General features: G+C 40.9%; 1 protein-coding gene across 1 annotated transcript; it reads left to right on the forward strand.

Annotated features, from left to right (window-relative positions):
• Positions 1 to 3,244: 3,244 nt before the first annotated feature.
• Positions 3,245 to 11,526, forward strand: borcs6 (BLOC-1 related complex subunit 6). The gene is made up of 7 exons (XM_086049767.1): positions 3,245 to 3,387; positions 4,245 to 4,792; positions 4,892 to 5,075; positions 5,152 to 5,334; positions 9,661 to 9,824; positions 9,915 to 9,998; positions 10,395 to 11,526. The coding sequence occupies exons 2-7, from the start codon at positions 4,256 to 4,258 to the stop codon at positions 10,518 to 10,520; spliced, it is 1,278 nt and encodes a 425-aa protein (XP_085905893.1). The 5' UTR covers positions 3,245 to 3,387; positions 4,245 to 4,255; the 3' UTR covers positions 10,521 to 11,526.
• Positions 11,527 to 13,563: the final 2,037 nt, after the last annotated feature.

Raw genomic sequence — 13,563 nt, forward strand, 5'->3', positions numbered from 1 at the left:
GCCCCTCTGGTGCCAGGGTATGAGAAAAAAATATTTTTTTGCTAATCTGAAACCACAGTTTAGTAATCTGTTCCCACAGTTTACTAATCTGTACCCACAGTTAAACAAACTGCTAGCGTTCTGTCACCCTAATAGGGTGATTGCTTGTGGCGAGCAAAAAAGGTTGCGAATGAATTTGACGCATGAAAAATGAAAATGAACACATTGTCTAATTGTAGCGGTTCGCATCTGCTAAAACTGCTTAAGCAACACCATAGAACTAGAGCAATATTATTTCCATTTGATATAAGCGGATGAAAGTAAAAATAAACCGAACGCTAGCGGTTTGCTAAACTGTGGGTACAGTTTATCAAACAGTGGGAACAGATAACTAAACTGTTTGTACAGATTAGTAAACTGTGGGTACAGATTAGTAAACAGTGTAAACAGATTACCAGAGGTGGGCAGCGACCCTCCGTCCCCGGTTTCCGTCCTGCATATTCAATCGACCCACGTGGTCCCAGTCGGTCGGAGTCAGCCGACCAGCGTCGAGAACAGACTTTACGATATCGCATCACTTGCAGGTGCCGCACTCCTGACATGCGGTCGAGCAAGGAAACAATAAAAAATAAAAGGGTGTGGTGTACCTTGCGGTCACACAGACGCGATGACATGTGTCCCATATTCTTTTTATTTCACCGATGACAATGCTGTGTGTGCCAGTTGTTTTTGTTTGATATTTTTTCTTTGTTTTTGGCAGCATGTCTGCTCATGCACCACCTGCGTGCGACGTAAAGATTAGGTGATCGATGCCGATTGGCTGTCACCGGCAAAGGACGGGCCGGGACCATGTGGGTTGATTGAATATGCAGGACGGAAACTGGGGAGGGCCGATGCCCAGCTCTGCAGATTACTAAACTGTGGGAACAGATTAACAAAAAAATATTCTTTCTCATACCCTGGCACCAGAGGGGCTCCGTACTTCAGGACCTATCTGACCGTACATAAAAACTGCATGATTTTAAAGGCATCTGCACACTCATCTCAGCCACTTGCATGGAAGGTCAAAGCCTTTTGAGGCCTTTCCGAAAGCTGCTGACTGGTCAGACTGGCCGCTAAGTGAGTTTTCTTCTTTTCAAGGGGCGAACTGTGAAAACGATTGAGTGGACCTATTGGAGTGTTGTAATTGTGTTTGGTTAATTGTCGCAGCCTTTGAGGCTTGTCAGAGGATTGGAAAGAGAGCAAATGGGATCAAGTGGTTGCGCTTCCATTGACAACGAGCCAGAGACAAAAACTGGGAGCAGCTGGGCTACATTACACTCCTTCATATGCTCCTTTCATGTGGTGACATCCTCCTCCTCCTCCTCTTCCTCCTCGTCTTCCCTGACCAGCCCGCGGTGGTGGTCCGTCCCTGTACGTCGACTTTCCACTCACTTAAATGATGTCAAGCATCGTTTCATTAAAGGGCTCACAGTGCAGAGGCAAGTCAGACTGATTTATGATGCACACATATGTAACTTATTGCAAGGAGATGATGAACATGATTAAGGCGCCGCTATTCTCAACCCGCATTTACTGTATTAAGTCACAGAGGAGAGTTTGTGCTTTTTATGTCATCTATTTTACTGCCAGCACAAGTGACTTTCCAGTCTTTTCATATCTTTTAATGTGACGTGTGTGTGTGCATGTTTAACCCTCCTGTTAAATGTCAAATTAATACATTTTACGTGTGCTAGTGGTTAGCATGTCTGCCTCACAGTTCCGAGGCTGGGGGCTTGAATCTTGGCCGTGGCCTTTCTGTGTGTGTCTGTGTCTCTGTGTGTGTGTTTGCATGTTCACCCTGTGTTTGTTTGAGTTTTCTCAAGGTGCTACGGTTTCCTTCCACACTCCAAAAACCAATGTTAGGTTTTTTAAAGACTCTTCATAGGTGTGAATGGTTGTTTGGCAGAATGTGACCTGTGATTGGTTGTTAACCAGTCCAAGATGTATCACACCTGTCACCTAAAGTCTGCTTGGATTGGCTCCAGCTAACCCGTCACCCGAATGGGGACAAGCGCTAGAGAGAATGGATGGATGGAATTTTTAATTGCTCCGCCCCATGACTTGACCAGGGAGGCTTGGTGAAAATCCTGCATTTTCAAGTGGTAGTCATGGTCCTACATAGAAGCACTCGCATGTCAAAGCCTGAAGGTAAGCAGAGTTGCATTTTTTAGCATTAGCTAACAGTTGTTGGTGACGTGTCCGCTGCATGTGACGCACACACAGATCTGCACACTAACTAAAAAGTGTAATTTGGTGTCTTAAGCTCTCACCAGTGAAAATACAATCAAATCTTAGAGTTCACTCTCCTTTTTTTATTTTATAATGTAAAAATGACAAAACATGCAGTACTAGGCCTCATCGACCCACGAACATTTGACCCAAGTTTGCCAAAGAAAAATAAGTACATCCAGAGGGTTAAAGTACTGTCACAAATGGTATGAGACCGTCCCAGAAGACTGAATGCATTTGGTAACCTCGTCAATGCTGCCACGCAGTGGTCAAAGTTCATTACATGCCCAGAGCTTACATATAGCTGCGTTTGCATCCATCCATCCATCCATGTTCTACACCGCATTCTGTGAGCTAGAGCCCAGTTCGCGATGAGTAAATGTAAGCATGTCAAGCTCCACACAGGCACTTGTGAACGGTGCTGCTTGATTTGACAATTTCTTCTTCTTATGTTTTGAATTGTTGCTGGGGGTTTTTCATAAAACAAAGTTGCATGTATGTAAAAATGTAAAAATTAGATGCATTCAAAAACTTGATATAAATAAATACTAATAAACGCAAAAACAATGAACACATACAAATGAACAAATTGAAATGAACCGGTTTTATATTATTTTACTGTTACAGTAAGTAGGCACATCGCGTGTGCGCGTGTGTTCGTATGTGTACGTGTGTTCGTGTGCGTGTTTGTGGTTGCAATTAAAATCGATTCCACTGAGGTTATAATTAAATGAAAATAACATTAAAGACTCCTGAACTACAGTATAGAAGTCCGTTTTTTTAAAATTGTATATTACATTTTATTTTTGTTGAAGAATATATATATATATATATATATATATATATATATATATATATATATATATATATATATATATATATATATATATATATATATATATATATATATATATATATATATTATTTTTATTTTTTATTTTTCCCCAAAATATACATACATAAAACAAACATAAAATTAAAAAGCGGAACTCAATAATTGTTACTTTTTTTCCTAGGCGGAAACCAAGCCGTTGCCCTGCGAGGGGAAGGATTTTCCGTACGGACGGAAGATCTGTTTTAATGACAGCTTAAACTACCAACGTGATTGTTTACATCTTCAAGTTGATTGTCGAATTGGTATGTAAAAAAATGTAAATGTTGTTACAGAGTTTATATAAAATCCAGCTTTCTTGAAATTTCATGCAGTCGTCGTTGTCTTGTAGAGGCCTTGGCAGCTACTGATACCCGCTCGATGCTAAAATGCTAAATGCCATTGCATTGAGGAATAGCTCGTATTGACAGGGAGCTAGGAGGGCGGCTAAATGACAGCATTTCGTTGGACCTATTAATGTCAGCATTGCATTTTCTCTCCTAATGCCGTTATATTTTCGTTTCTGGTGGTTTTCATATCACTTAGATTTCCTTAAACGACGAGGTGACTGCGCCACTGATGATAATATAATATGATGTCATGTGATTTTATGCTAGTAGTGTGCTAATATAGTTGAAGTAGGTCTAGGCTAGTGTTTCGATAAACAACAGTCATAAAGCTGTAGCCAGATAATTAGGATGCTTTGATCAGCCCTTAAAGGGAGCATGATGTGTTTTTTTTTTTGTAAAAATCGATTGTTAAATTGACTTTCACGTATAATCACTGGATTGAACTATGAACTTGTGATTTAGGCTGCTGGGGGTCCTCAGTTTACAACAGAGTTCTCTTCCCATAGCAGCGACGTACTTCGAATTGTATGAAAGTATTGCATTGTAGTCCAGTGTTTCCCAACCTTTATATACCTATATTTGCCAACGTATGAATACTGAATTAATTGATATTCTCCTCTCAATTTACTGGAAAATTTGTGTATTCAGTGTGAAATTTTGGTCTTATTGTCGCTGTTTCACCAGTTGAGAATAACTGACTTGGAGAATAAAAGTATATGGTTTGATTTAAAAAAAAAACAAAAACAACAAATGACATGTTGTCTCTTCTCCAGCAGGTGGAGGGATGAGTCGCTCCCCTGTGATTGACACAGAGGTGCGGGAAATGGCAAACGGGGTAGCGACACCTCCCTCATCGGAAAACAGCCCTCATATCGCGGGCTTGTTGAATTGTGTGGGCCGTAAAGAGGACTTTCCGGAGGAAGGGTCAGAAGATCCCTCCCTCAGACACACACAGAACTCTGTGGGTGGAGAAAACAGAGTTCATGATCACCGTTGTTCGGACACTGAATTGGGTGACAATGAGAGAACAAGTCCTTGTTCTCCACACCCGTCCCATGAGATGGAGCTCTCCACCTCTGAGGAGACATACACTGCACACACTGGCTACGTAATCTGTCCGGCGGGTTTAGGCGCTGTGCAGCCTCTGCAGCAGGACTGGTTAGGGAAAGCGCTGTCCGAACACGCGTCTTGGCGAGGACATTCTGTCGCTGCAGAAATGGACAGTGGAGAGGATGAGAAGGAGAAACAGGACGAGGAGGAGGATGAGAAGAATGTCAAGAAGTGGCGGAATGAGTCCGTGGGAGAGAGAACAGAGGTTGAGGTGAGGTTGTCTGCGCTTATGTCAATGTGTCTAAAATGATTTCCTAATTGAGCTCCTTTCTGCTTCCTTCCTTGACTCACCCCCGCACCTACATTCCAGTCTTTGCGTCACTACTCCTCCTCAGCACCAAGCCCCAGGACCTCCTCACCCCCACCGCCACCTCCTCTAGTCCCCTCAGACGACACCCCTTGCCCCCCTCACGTCATGGCCCAGGTGTGGGTCCGCAACGTCCGAGGGATGCAGGACAGCAAAAGTCTGGATGAGATCAGCCAAGCATGTGGAGGTACAACCAGGATTTCTGAACACTTACTTAGGGCTTCCACTTTTCAAGCAAATGTGTTGGCCACTCGTCTCCATAGGAGGAGCGGGGGCCCGGGGAGCAGGCAGAGGGGGCCAATCCGAGGGTCGACGGGCAACCATCTCCTCGGCCCTTGAGCTGGAGGGCACGGTCAGCCATGAGGGAGACCTTACCAACTTCATCACCAAGAACCTGGAGCAGAAGATCAAGATGAGCTCAAAGCCCAGTTTGGACTGCAGTGACTGTGAGTACAACAGTGGAGCAGAGACTTTTGTCTCTCAGTCATATGTTAGAATTTAGGTGGAACTAGTTCAAAAAGCATTGCAGATTTGGTGGCTATTAAGTGTACACCCCCCTATTCAAATGCCATTTTTCAAGCAAAATAAATCATTTCAAAACATTTTTGCCATTAATGTAACCTGTGCAAGTCAGACATGTTTTAAAAAATGTAAAATCTGTAACAGAGGGGAAGTAAAATAAAGAACTGAGAAAATGTAGTTGCGGAAGTGTGCAAACTCTTAAAACATGGGACACATGTGGCTGTGTTCACACTTAATCAATCACATTCAAACTCAAGTCACCAGCATTAGAGTGCCCGTGATTAACCCCAAATCAATTTGACCAATTTTAGCAGGCTATTCATGACTATTTTTTACTTTCTAGCAGAGGCATAAAGGTTTTGTGCTAACTGACTATTTTCAAACTGTTCATAATTTATTCCTCTTTGCCTAAGACTCTTGTTCCAGCTGAAGAAAAACCCCAAGTATGATGCTGCCACCACCGTGCTTCACTGTATGTATGGTGTTCTTTTAGTGATGAGCAGTGTGGTACTTGCATCAAATATACTTTTAGGAATTAGGGCCAAAAAGTTGAACCTTGGTTTTGTTGGAACATAACCAAACATCTCAAACACATGCAGGACAATGTGTTATGCAACTTTCAATTAAGTTGTACAGTTTATGGGTAACATTAATGGTGGAAAAATTTTCAAAACGATTTAAATTAAACTGGCTTAATGTTTAAAAATAAAAGATTTTTCTGTCAAAACTCCAACAACAAATTCAACATTTATTTAGCAACCGTATTCACAAAGCTTCACAAATCGTAAAGCTGGGCGATGTAGGGGAAAAAAAAAGTCTTCTATCACGAGACAGGCCATTTTGCATCACAATAACGATATACCACAATTTATAGATATTTTCAGATATTCAATAAAAAAATAGACAACACACTAGTATGACGGCTTACCGGGTCATTCTCAGAAATCCTCGTCCAGGAGTGTGACGTGAGCCCAGCGCTTAACCTTTCCAAAACCAGTTAAAAATGATGTATGCTTTAAATCAAACCTTCCTGCAGTTGGATCAATAAAGAATCATTAAAGATAGTTCACTCAGCCCTTTGTTCACAGGAGATTGTTAAATGCTGTGGTCTATTCAGTTGTTACGATTGTTGCATGGACTCCAAACACTGAGCACTCGAGTACCAGATTATTTTTAAATTAATATTTTTTACACTTGAACATGTTGCCCTACCTTCAAACAAAGATATTCAGTTGAAAATTTGGTACAAATAACCAATTTTACATAGTAGTTCCAGCAAATAAGATTACGCCTTTTACTTTATTTATCGTCGCATGTACCTTGTGGACTCAAAATGAAACGACCGTAACGGGATTTTTCCTTCCAACATATTGTCACATTTATGGACGGCGTGGAACTTGATCAAACGGTATTCCACACTAGGTAGAGTACATCGTGATTGGGATTTCAACGACGATGTATCAGTATGTAAAGAAAATCCAGCTATCCTTTGGGAAACATCGTAGTAGACTACAATCGTACATCTTTCGCATTTTCATTTGCACTGAATTTCTTGATAAAAAAAAAAAATGCAATACATGCTCAAGAATAGATTTGTTTGGGATGTGGTGGATCTGCAGATGTGTTTTTTCCTCCTCAAAAGAGGAAGTCAACGCAAACATTTTTTTTTTCCAAGAATATGTTCTATGCAAGGCCACTAGTTGAAACATGGCATTATGATAAATATTGCATTTGTGGAATAAGTGTTAATCCACTTGTTTTTAGCCATCTGTGGGGGCGGCCATTTTGTCGACTCAGATTCAGAAAACAGGTCAGACGTGATTGGTCGTTGTGAGCAGTTGTGATGTCATTTTCAGTCGACAGAAGACAAAATGGCCGCCCCCAGAGATGGCTAAAATCGAGTGGATTTTGCTGCTAAACTTATATTCCACAAACGCAAAATTAATCAGAATGTCGTGTTTCAACTAGTGGGCCTGCTGGGGACATATTCTTGAAAAAAATATGTTTGTGTTGACTTCCGTTTTTAACAAGGCTCCACTCATCACAAATGCAGAGCTCTAACCGGCCACACAATTAGAGCAGTCATGCTCCGCACCAGCTTTAGTCATTGATTTCATTGAGCTGTCGTGTGGAGACTTGATGGATGTCTGCTGGCGTTGCTCTGCATGGCTCTCAGTGTGGCAGGAGTCTTGAGTTGGTGCTATCGCATGATAATTGAATTCATGACAAGACTGTCTCTAAAGCGAAACTCATATGGACAAACAACAAACAAAAGGTATACAAAAATAATGGTTGACCAGTTAATTGTACCTTCTGCCATCTAGTGGAAGAGCATTTATTTCATTTTATATCATTGGTCACCCTGTTACTACAAGTCGGTGGCATAGACAGAAGAGCCAAAGTACATTATTTGTCGTAAACGAGTGCTCATTTCCGGCGTCACTCCTCATGGGCTCACATGACACACCATTGTGCTGACAGCACATTGGTTGAAAATCACCGATTTCACCGCCACGTTTGTCCCAGAGACCACCCAGTACCTTGACATGCTTTAAGCCATTCAGGACGGGAGCGCTGTTGCGTCTTTCTCCCCATATAGACTTGTATGAACCGGTCCGTGGCAGAAAAAAGGTTGGCGACCACTGATATAGACGACGCGATTATGGACTTTTAAACTGTAGAACCAGTCGAACGTGATATATGGTTAAGATATATGTTTGTAGACAGTGACAATATCGACGTATTGGTAACAGAATAGAGGATTGTCGTTACCACTCGATTTAAAAAAATAAAAATAAAATAAAATACAATTAGTGCTTCTCTTGCACTGACAGTTCATTTTGACCTCTTCCATTGTAACAGTAAAGATGAATAAAGTCGGGTCTGTGTGAAAGCCACATGTCCAAGCTCTCAAAATCTTTCTGAATGATGGTTCTATCCGCTACAGGGGCTGAGATATTAATTATTTTGGAGGTGTTGAATTTCTGGGAAAACTTGAGGTTTTCAAGGGTAATTCCAAAGACGACCGCCGGTTTTGGGGCGCTGTTGAGCCAGGCTCTTTAGGCCTTAATGGGTTGATGGGCTTCCGTGAGAAGTTAGAATCAAATGTAACATCTAAAAGTAAATGTTCTGTTCGGAAATGCAATCAATAATTCTGATTCTGATTGGTCTTTTTTTTTGTACAGTGGGACATTTTAAAAATTCATGAATAGCAGTAATACTTGCTGCAGTCAGCAAAAAACAGATCGTGAGCCCTGAAATTCAGGCAGAATAGGCTTCTTCAAACCAAAATGGCTGACTTTGTGTAGAATTTCAGGCATGGACTTTTTGTGCATGTGAGGGTATTTAATTCATTTATTTTTTAACTGTCACTGAGTGAATTTCTGGGGTGTGTGTAATAAATTTGTTAAGCACTGTTTGTCATTATTTATCATACTTAGTCATTTTGATTGTAGGAAAAATCGAAGTTTATGGTTTGGGAGTTATGCTGAAAATAATTCACATACCTACCCCATCTGGTTTTGTGACTTCTCACTCTCAGTACGAGTCTTGGCTGAATAATGAAATGTGTTGAAGCATTACACCCCCCTCTACCTTTGTTGCATTCCCGCCTCATTAAGCCAGCAGCTGCCCTTCACTCAAGATATAAACCCCACTGGATTCAACTGGCCTCCTGCTTTAAGCACGCAAAGCAGTTGAAGTTGTCTACCCGCCGATGCAATTAGGATGGCTGACTCACAGTTTGTTTACTCCGGAAGAATTGAAAACAGCCCCCGGTAATATAAAATTCATAGATTTTACTGTTTTTTTTAAGGTACAGCAGCACAATCCCTAATGATCGACTCAATCACACTGTCAGGGAGACGAGAAAGACCTGCACCGCGTGAAACTAATATGTACGAATGATGGTAGGAATGTAAATATGACTGCAAAAATATTTTTTAAAAATCCTTTTATTTAAAGGGTGTAATTGATTTTGTTCCCGTTGGCTCATGTGTTGTGTGAATGTGAAGACAATTCCCTTGGAGCCTGACGGTCTGCCGATGTGTTCTCTTTCTGTCCCCGTTCTTTTATTTATTTATTTATTTATTTTTTTTTAAACAACAAAATTGGTTTATTGTACAATTACACTTAAATTAATTTTAATTTCTGGGAAATAGATGTACTCTTCTGTTTTCTGCACAAAAAAACAAGTACAATCTCATCCCCATTTTTTCTCTTCTCCTTCTAATGTCCGAAATTCTTGGCAGCGGATTGTTCAGGTCCCATCTACCGTAGCCGAGGGTTGTCACGGCGACCGGCAGACATCCCGCCCATTGATCCGACCGTCCTTGTGGACCTACAGAGGCACACTCAGGAAGTGGCACGGAGTGTGGAGATGATGATGCGTAGCCTGAACGGAACCATCCAGAATGTGAGGCTTAACCATTTTGTAGCTAAGTTCATGTCCTCCACCATGATTGGTTGTACCGAATAATCCTCGTCTTTCTGCACCTCTGACCAGATGACGGCGCTGAGCGTGGGCTACATTCAGACATACCGAGACTCAGTGGACAGCCTGGGAGAGTCTGTGGACATGAGTATCAAGGTGATCAGCCGTATTCTGACCCAACTGACATCACCACAGCGCAAATTTGTTATAACTTTCACTGGCGCTGAACAATTTATTGTTTTTAAATCGAAATTGCGATTCCAGGCAATGTGATCACCAAATTGTCATTTTGGCATTGCTGGATCTCAAAATAATATTGTTGTTGTTTAATCAGTTTGGCTTTGCTAAGGGCCTATTTGTGATTTATTTGTTCAACTTATTTCATTACATCAAGAAGAAAAAAAAAAAAACGGGGTCGTGAATCGAATCGAACTTCAATCTTCTGAAATCGTTCATACTCTAAAAATCACCGTCTTTCCTCTCGTGTTGTCGGGTAGCTACAATGCAACGCGCTATTGTGTTTGACAAACGCCCGGTTCCTGTGCCCCTCAGGGCATGTACACGCTGATGGCACGTTGCGAGGAGTTGGACCGCTCCATGCAGCCCATCAACATCCTGGCGGCGCAGATCCGAGACATCAAGCGGACCCTGGACGCGCTGGAGGCCATCTGCAAGTAACTCCAGCCACCGTTTGCGGCTCGCAAAGGCTCCGACACCAAGCACACCCCAGGACATCCTCCGCAAGTAATCCCACCTTCTGCACTCTTTCCTACCGGACTCATCTTTTGGCAGTACCAGGCATGCTGGATGATTGTTGTTCGTTATTTAACGATAATCATGTTTGTGTATTGTACTCGATTTGCTTGACTGGTTCGTTGCGATACTGTTGAATTTGAGGATTGAGGAGGAAACTTATCCGTCCGGTCAGCTTTGTTCAGGTTGCACTGACCTCTCCTTCCCACATGGGGGCGATGTTTCCCTCCTTTGCTCCAAGGACAGTGACTTTTTTTTGTGACTCAAACAATGTCTATTTTTTAATAAAATGCAATAAATGCACACACATCCTTCACTGCAGGCCAAACGGGGGAAGGTGAGCTTCATGGAGATCTGCTTGTATTTATTTTTATTTATTTGGTTACATTGCAAACTTGAGAGTACAGTAACTTTCCTTGTGACTCAGAGATGCCAAAGCGCCATTTTGAAGAGTTTGACCATGTTTCTTGATTGCTAACTGAAGGACAAATGAAAGCGAGTGAGCAATGTTTCACTGCACGCTATTTTTTTTCTTAAATTGGTAACCTTCATCTCACAGGTGCCTACCTGTACAGTGCACATTTATATTTTGTCAGCTAAGGACAATGTCACAATTGCAGATTTGGAGTTAATCCCATTACAAGTGGACATTTCTGTGATGTTAAGTTATCTTAAAAATTGACTGTGATACTATCTGCAGTGTCCCCCTTACAAACCACTAAAACAAATTGATTCACATGGTGAAACATTGAAAACAAAATGAGCCTTTTGCACTGCGCTGCTAATAAAACTGAAAAAAAAAAAAAAAATGAATGGCTGCTGTTTCCAATTGGTTGCTAGGTCACCTATTTAATGCTGTTTTCTGTCATGGAGCATCTTTTACTGTATATCATTTTTCATTCATTAAATTCACTTTGGTCATTCACTCACATTTGACATGACACTTGCATTCATTAGATGGAGTTTCATCGTTCAGCACATAGTCATATCTGATATAATGGCGATCAGAGATGGGAAAAGTACTAACATTCTATACTTGAGTAAAAGTACAATTACTTGTATAAAAAACGACTTTGGTAAAAGTATTCATTCAATTAATCACTCAAGAAAAAGTAAAAAAGTACAGGCTCTGAAATGTACTTCATGACTAAAAGTAAAAAGTACTTTTACAGGATTCCTGCTCATGTCATAATTTGAAGGCTATTACATTTGAAAGGTTGTCACTTAACACCCTTTAAACTGACTGGATTGGTTTTTAGTTCTCAAAACATGAACATTTCTTCCCGAGAGCAAACAAATGGAACCAAATGGTCTACCAGGCTAATACAGCATGTTATGCTAAACTAACGTCATTAACCAGGACCAAGTTAACGAAAGGATAATCATTTAGCTTTACTTCGACATGTTTTCTCAGATCGGATGGGGAATTCTTGTAGGCGGCAAGCTCGTGGACTTTAGATCTACACACAAGACACAATGCATTCGGCAAGAATTGTTTGTTGACACATTCCACGCCGTCGATCATTTTACTTCCCACCTTCCAATTAAATTATCTGTAGCGGGTAGCATAGCGTCTTCTCAGGTGATGGCGTAGCTTGGTTGAGATGCCGGGATGTCCAGGACTGCGTGTAACCCTTCATATGATTGGCGGAGCCACGAACTTTGGTCAATTTTATGTTTTAATCATCACGCATCATGTAAAACAAAAGTAACGATCCTGTTTTGAGAATGTATCGAGAAAAAAAGTACAGATACTGGTGTAAAAATGTAACGGATGAAAGGAAAAAGTATTATGAAAAATAAATACTCTGTGAATTACAAAGTACTGGAAAAAATACTCCAATACGGTATGGAAGTATTTGTACTTTGTCACTTCCCATCGGATGCTGATATGATTGTGACGTACTACATACTGTAAATGTGACATCCGTGCTTTATTAAAAGTTTTTGCGAGCGTATGAGTCCTATATCTGTCCTATATACTATAAAGGCTTAACATTCCAAGAAGAAATTAATTTTGGAATTCTATTTGGAAAAAGTTGCAATTTCAGTTACAATATGGCTTTCTTCCATCATTAACCCTGGAGATCAAATTTGAAAAGAATGAACGTATGCTCTGTGACTCAACAAAATTGTCTTTTAAGAAGGAAATACCAAGAGTCTTTATCACAATAGTAGTGAGTCACATGTTCTGTTTAATGTGGCAACACCGACTTTCAGTCTTGGGTAAGGTTAGTTGCCGAGCCGACCCAAGGTATAAGCAAACGCCACCACTAGGGGGCACCCAAGAACTTAGTGTAGTATTGTATTACAATAGAGTGATCCCTCATTTATCGCAGTTAATGGTGGACAGAACCCACCGCGATAAGTGAAAACCGCAAAGTAGAGTCGGACTTATTATTTTTATTATTTCATATGATATTTATTGTACAGCTTTATTTTGGGGGAGATTTGCGCCTGTTACGCTGTTGCGAACCATGGTTCCCACACTTCTAAATACTTGTTAAACAATCAATTTAACTTTAAAAATGCAAAATGAAGAATACTCTAAATACCAAGCTGCAGGCTGTGATTAGAATTTAGCTTCAACCGTGGCAGCTGACGATCACGACGTAACGTTCGCTAAAAACAAGTTAAAGTTTTAATTTTTATCATAAAATTGACTTACCTTAACTTGAATGCCATAGTGTAATTTATCCAATCCTGCACTTTAAAAGGCTTGTCGTCGTCGTGAAAAGTGAAAGTAAAAACGGCCGCTTCTTCTTCTTCTTTCCCTGCTTTTCTTCTTCGTTCGCTTTGTTGCCTCCTACTTCATTTAAAAACGAAGAAGAAGCATGGCCGCCGGATAGGGATCATGCATGAACTTTATCTTTGCACAATAACATCAACAAAGTCCTTTGGATAAAATGCAACGCGGGTTTGTAGTTAAGGTAATCTGTTTGAAGACAACCTAAGACAAAACCACCAA

The sequence above is a fragment of the Filicampus tigris genome, chromosome 1, assembly GCF_054856515.1.
Source record: "Filicampus tigris isolate MCC_2025a chromosome 1, RoL_Ftig_1.0, whole genome shotgun sequence".
Classification (NCBI taxonomy): Eukaryota; Metazoa; Chordata; class Actinopteri; order Syngnathiformes; family Syngnathidae; genus Filicampus; species Filicampus tigris.

Coding starts and splice junctions, on each gene's coding strand:
- borcs6 (XM_086049767.1), top strand. CDS start 4,256: ATGAGTCGCTCCCCTGTGATTGACACAGAGGTGCGGGAAATGGCAAAC. Junction 5,335..9,660: donor CAGTTTGGACTGCAGTGACT/GTGAGTACAACA, acceptor AATTCTTGGCAG/CGGATTGTTCAGGTCCCATC. Junction 9,825..9,914: donor TGAACGGAACCATCCAGAAT/GTGAGGCTTAAC, acceptor ACCTCTGACCAG/ATGACGGCGCTGAGCGTGGG.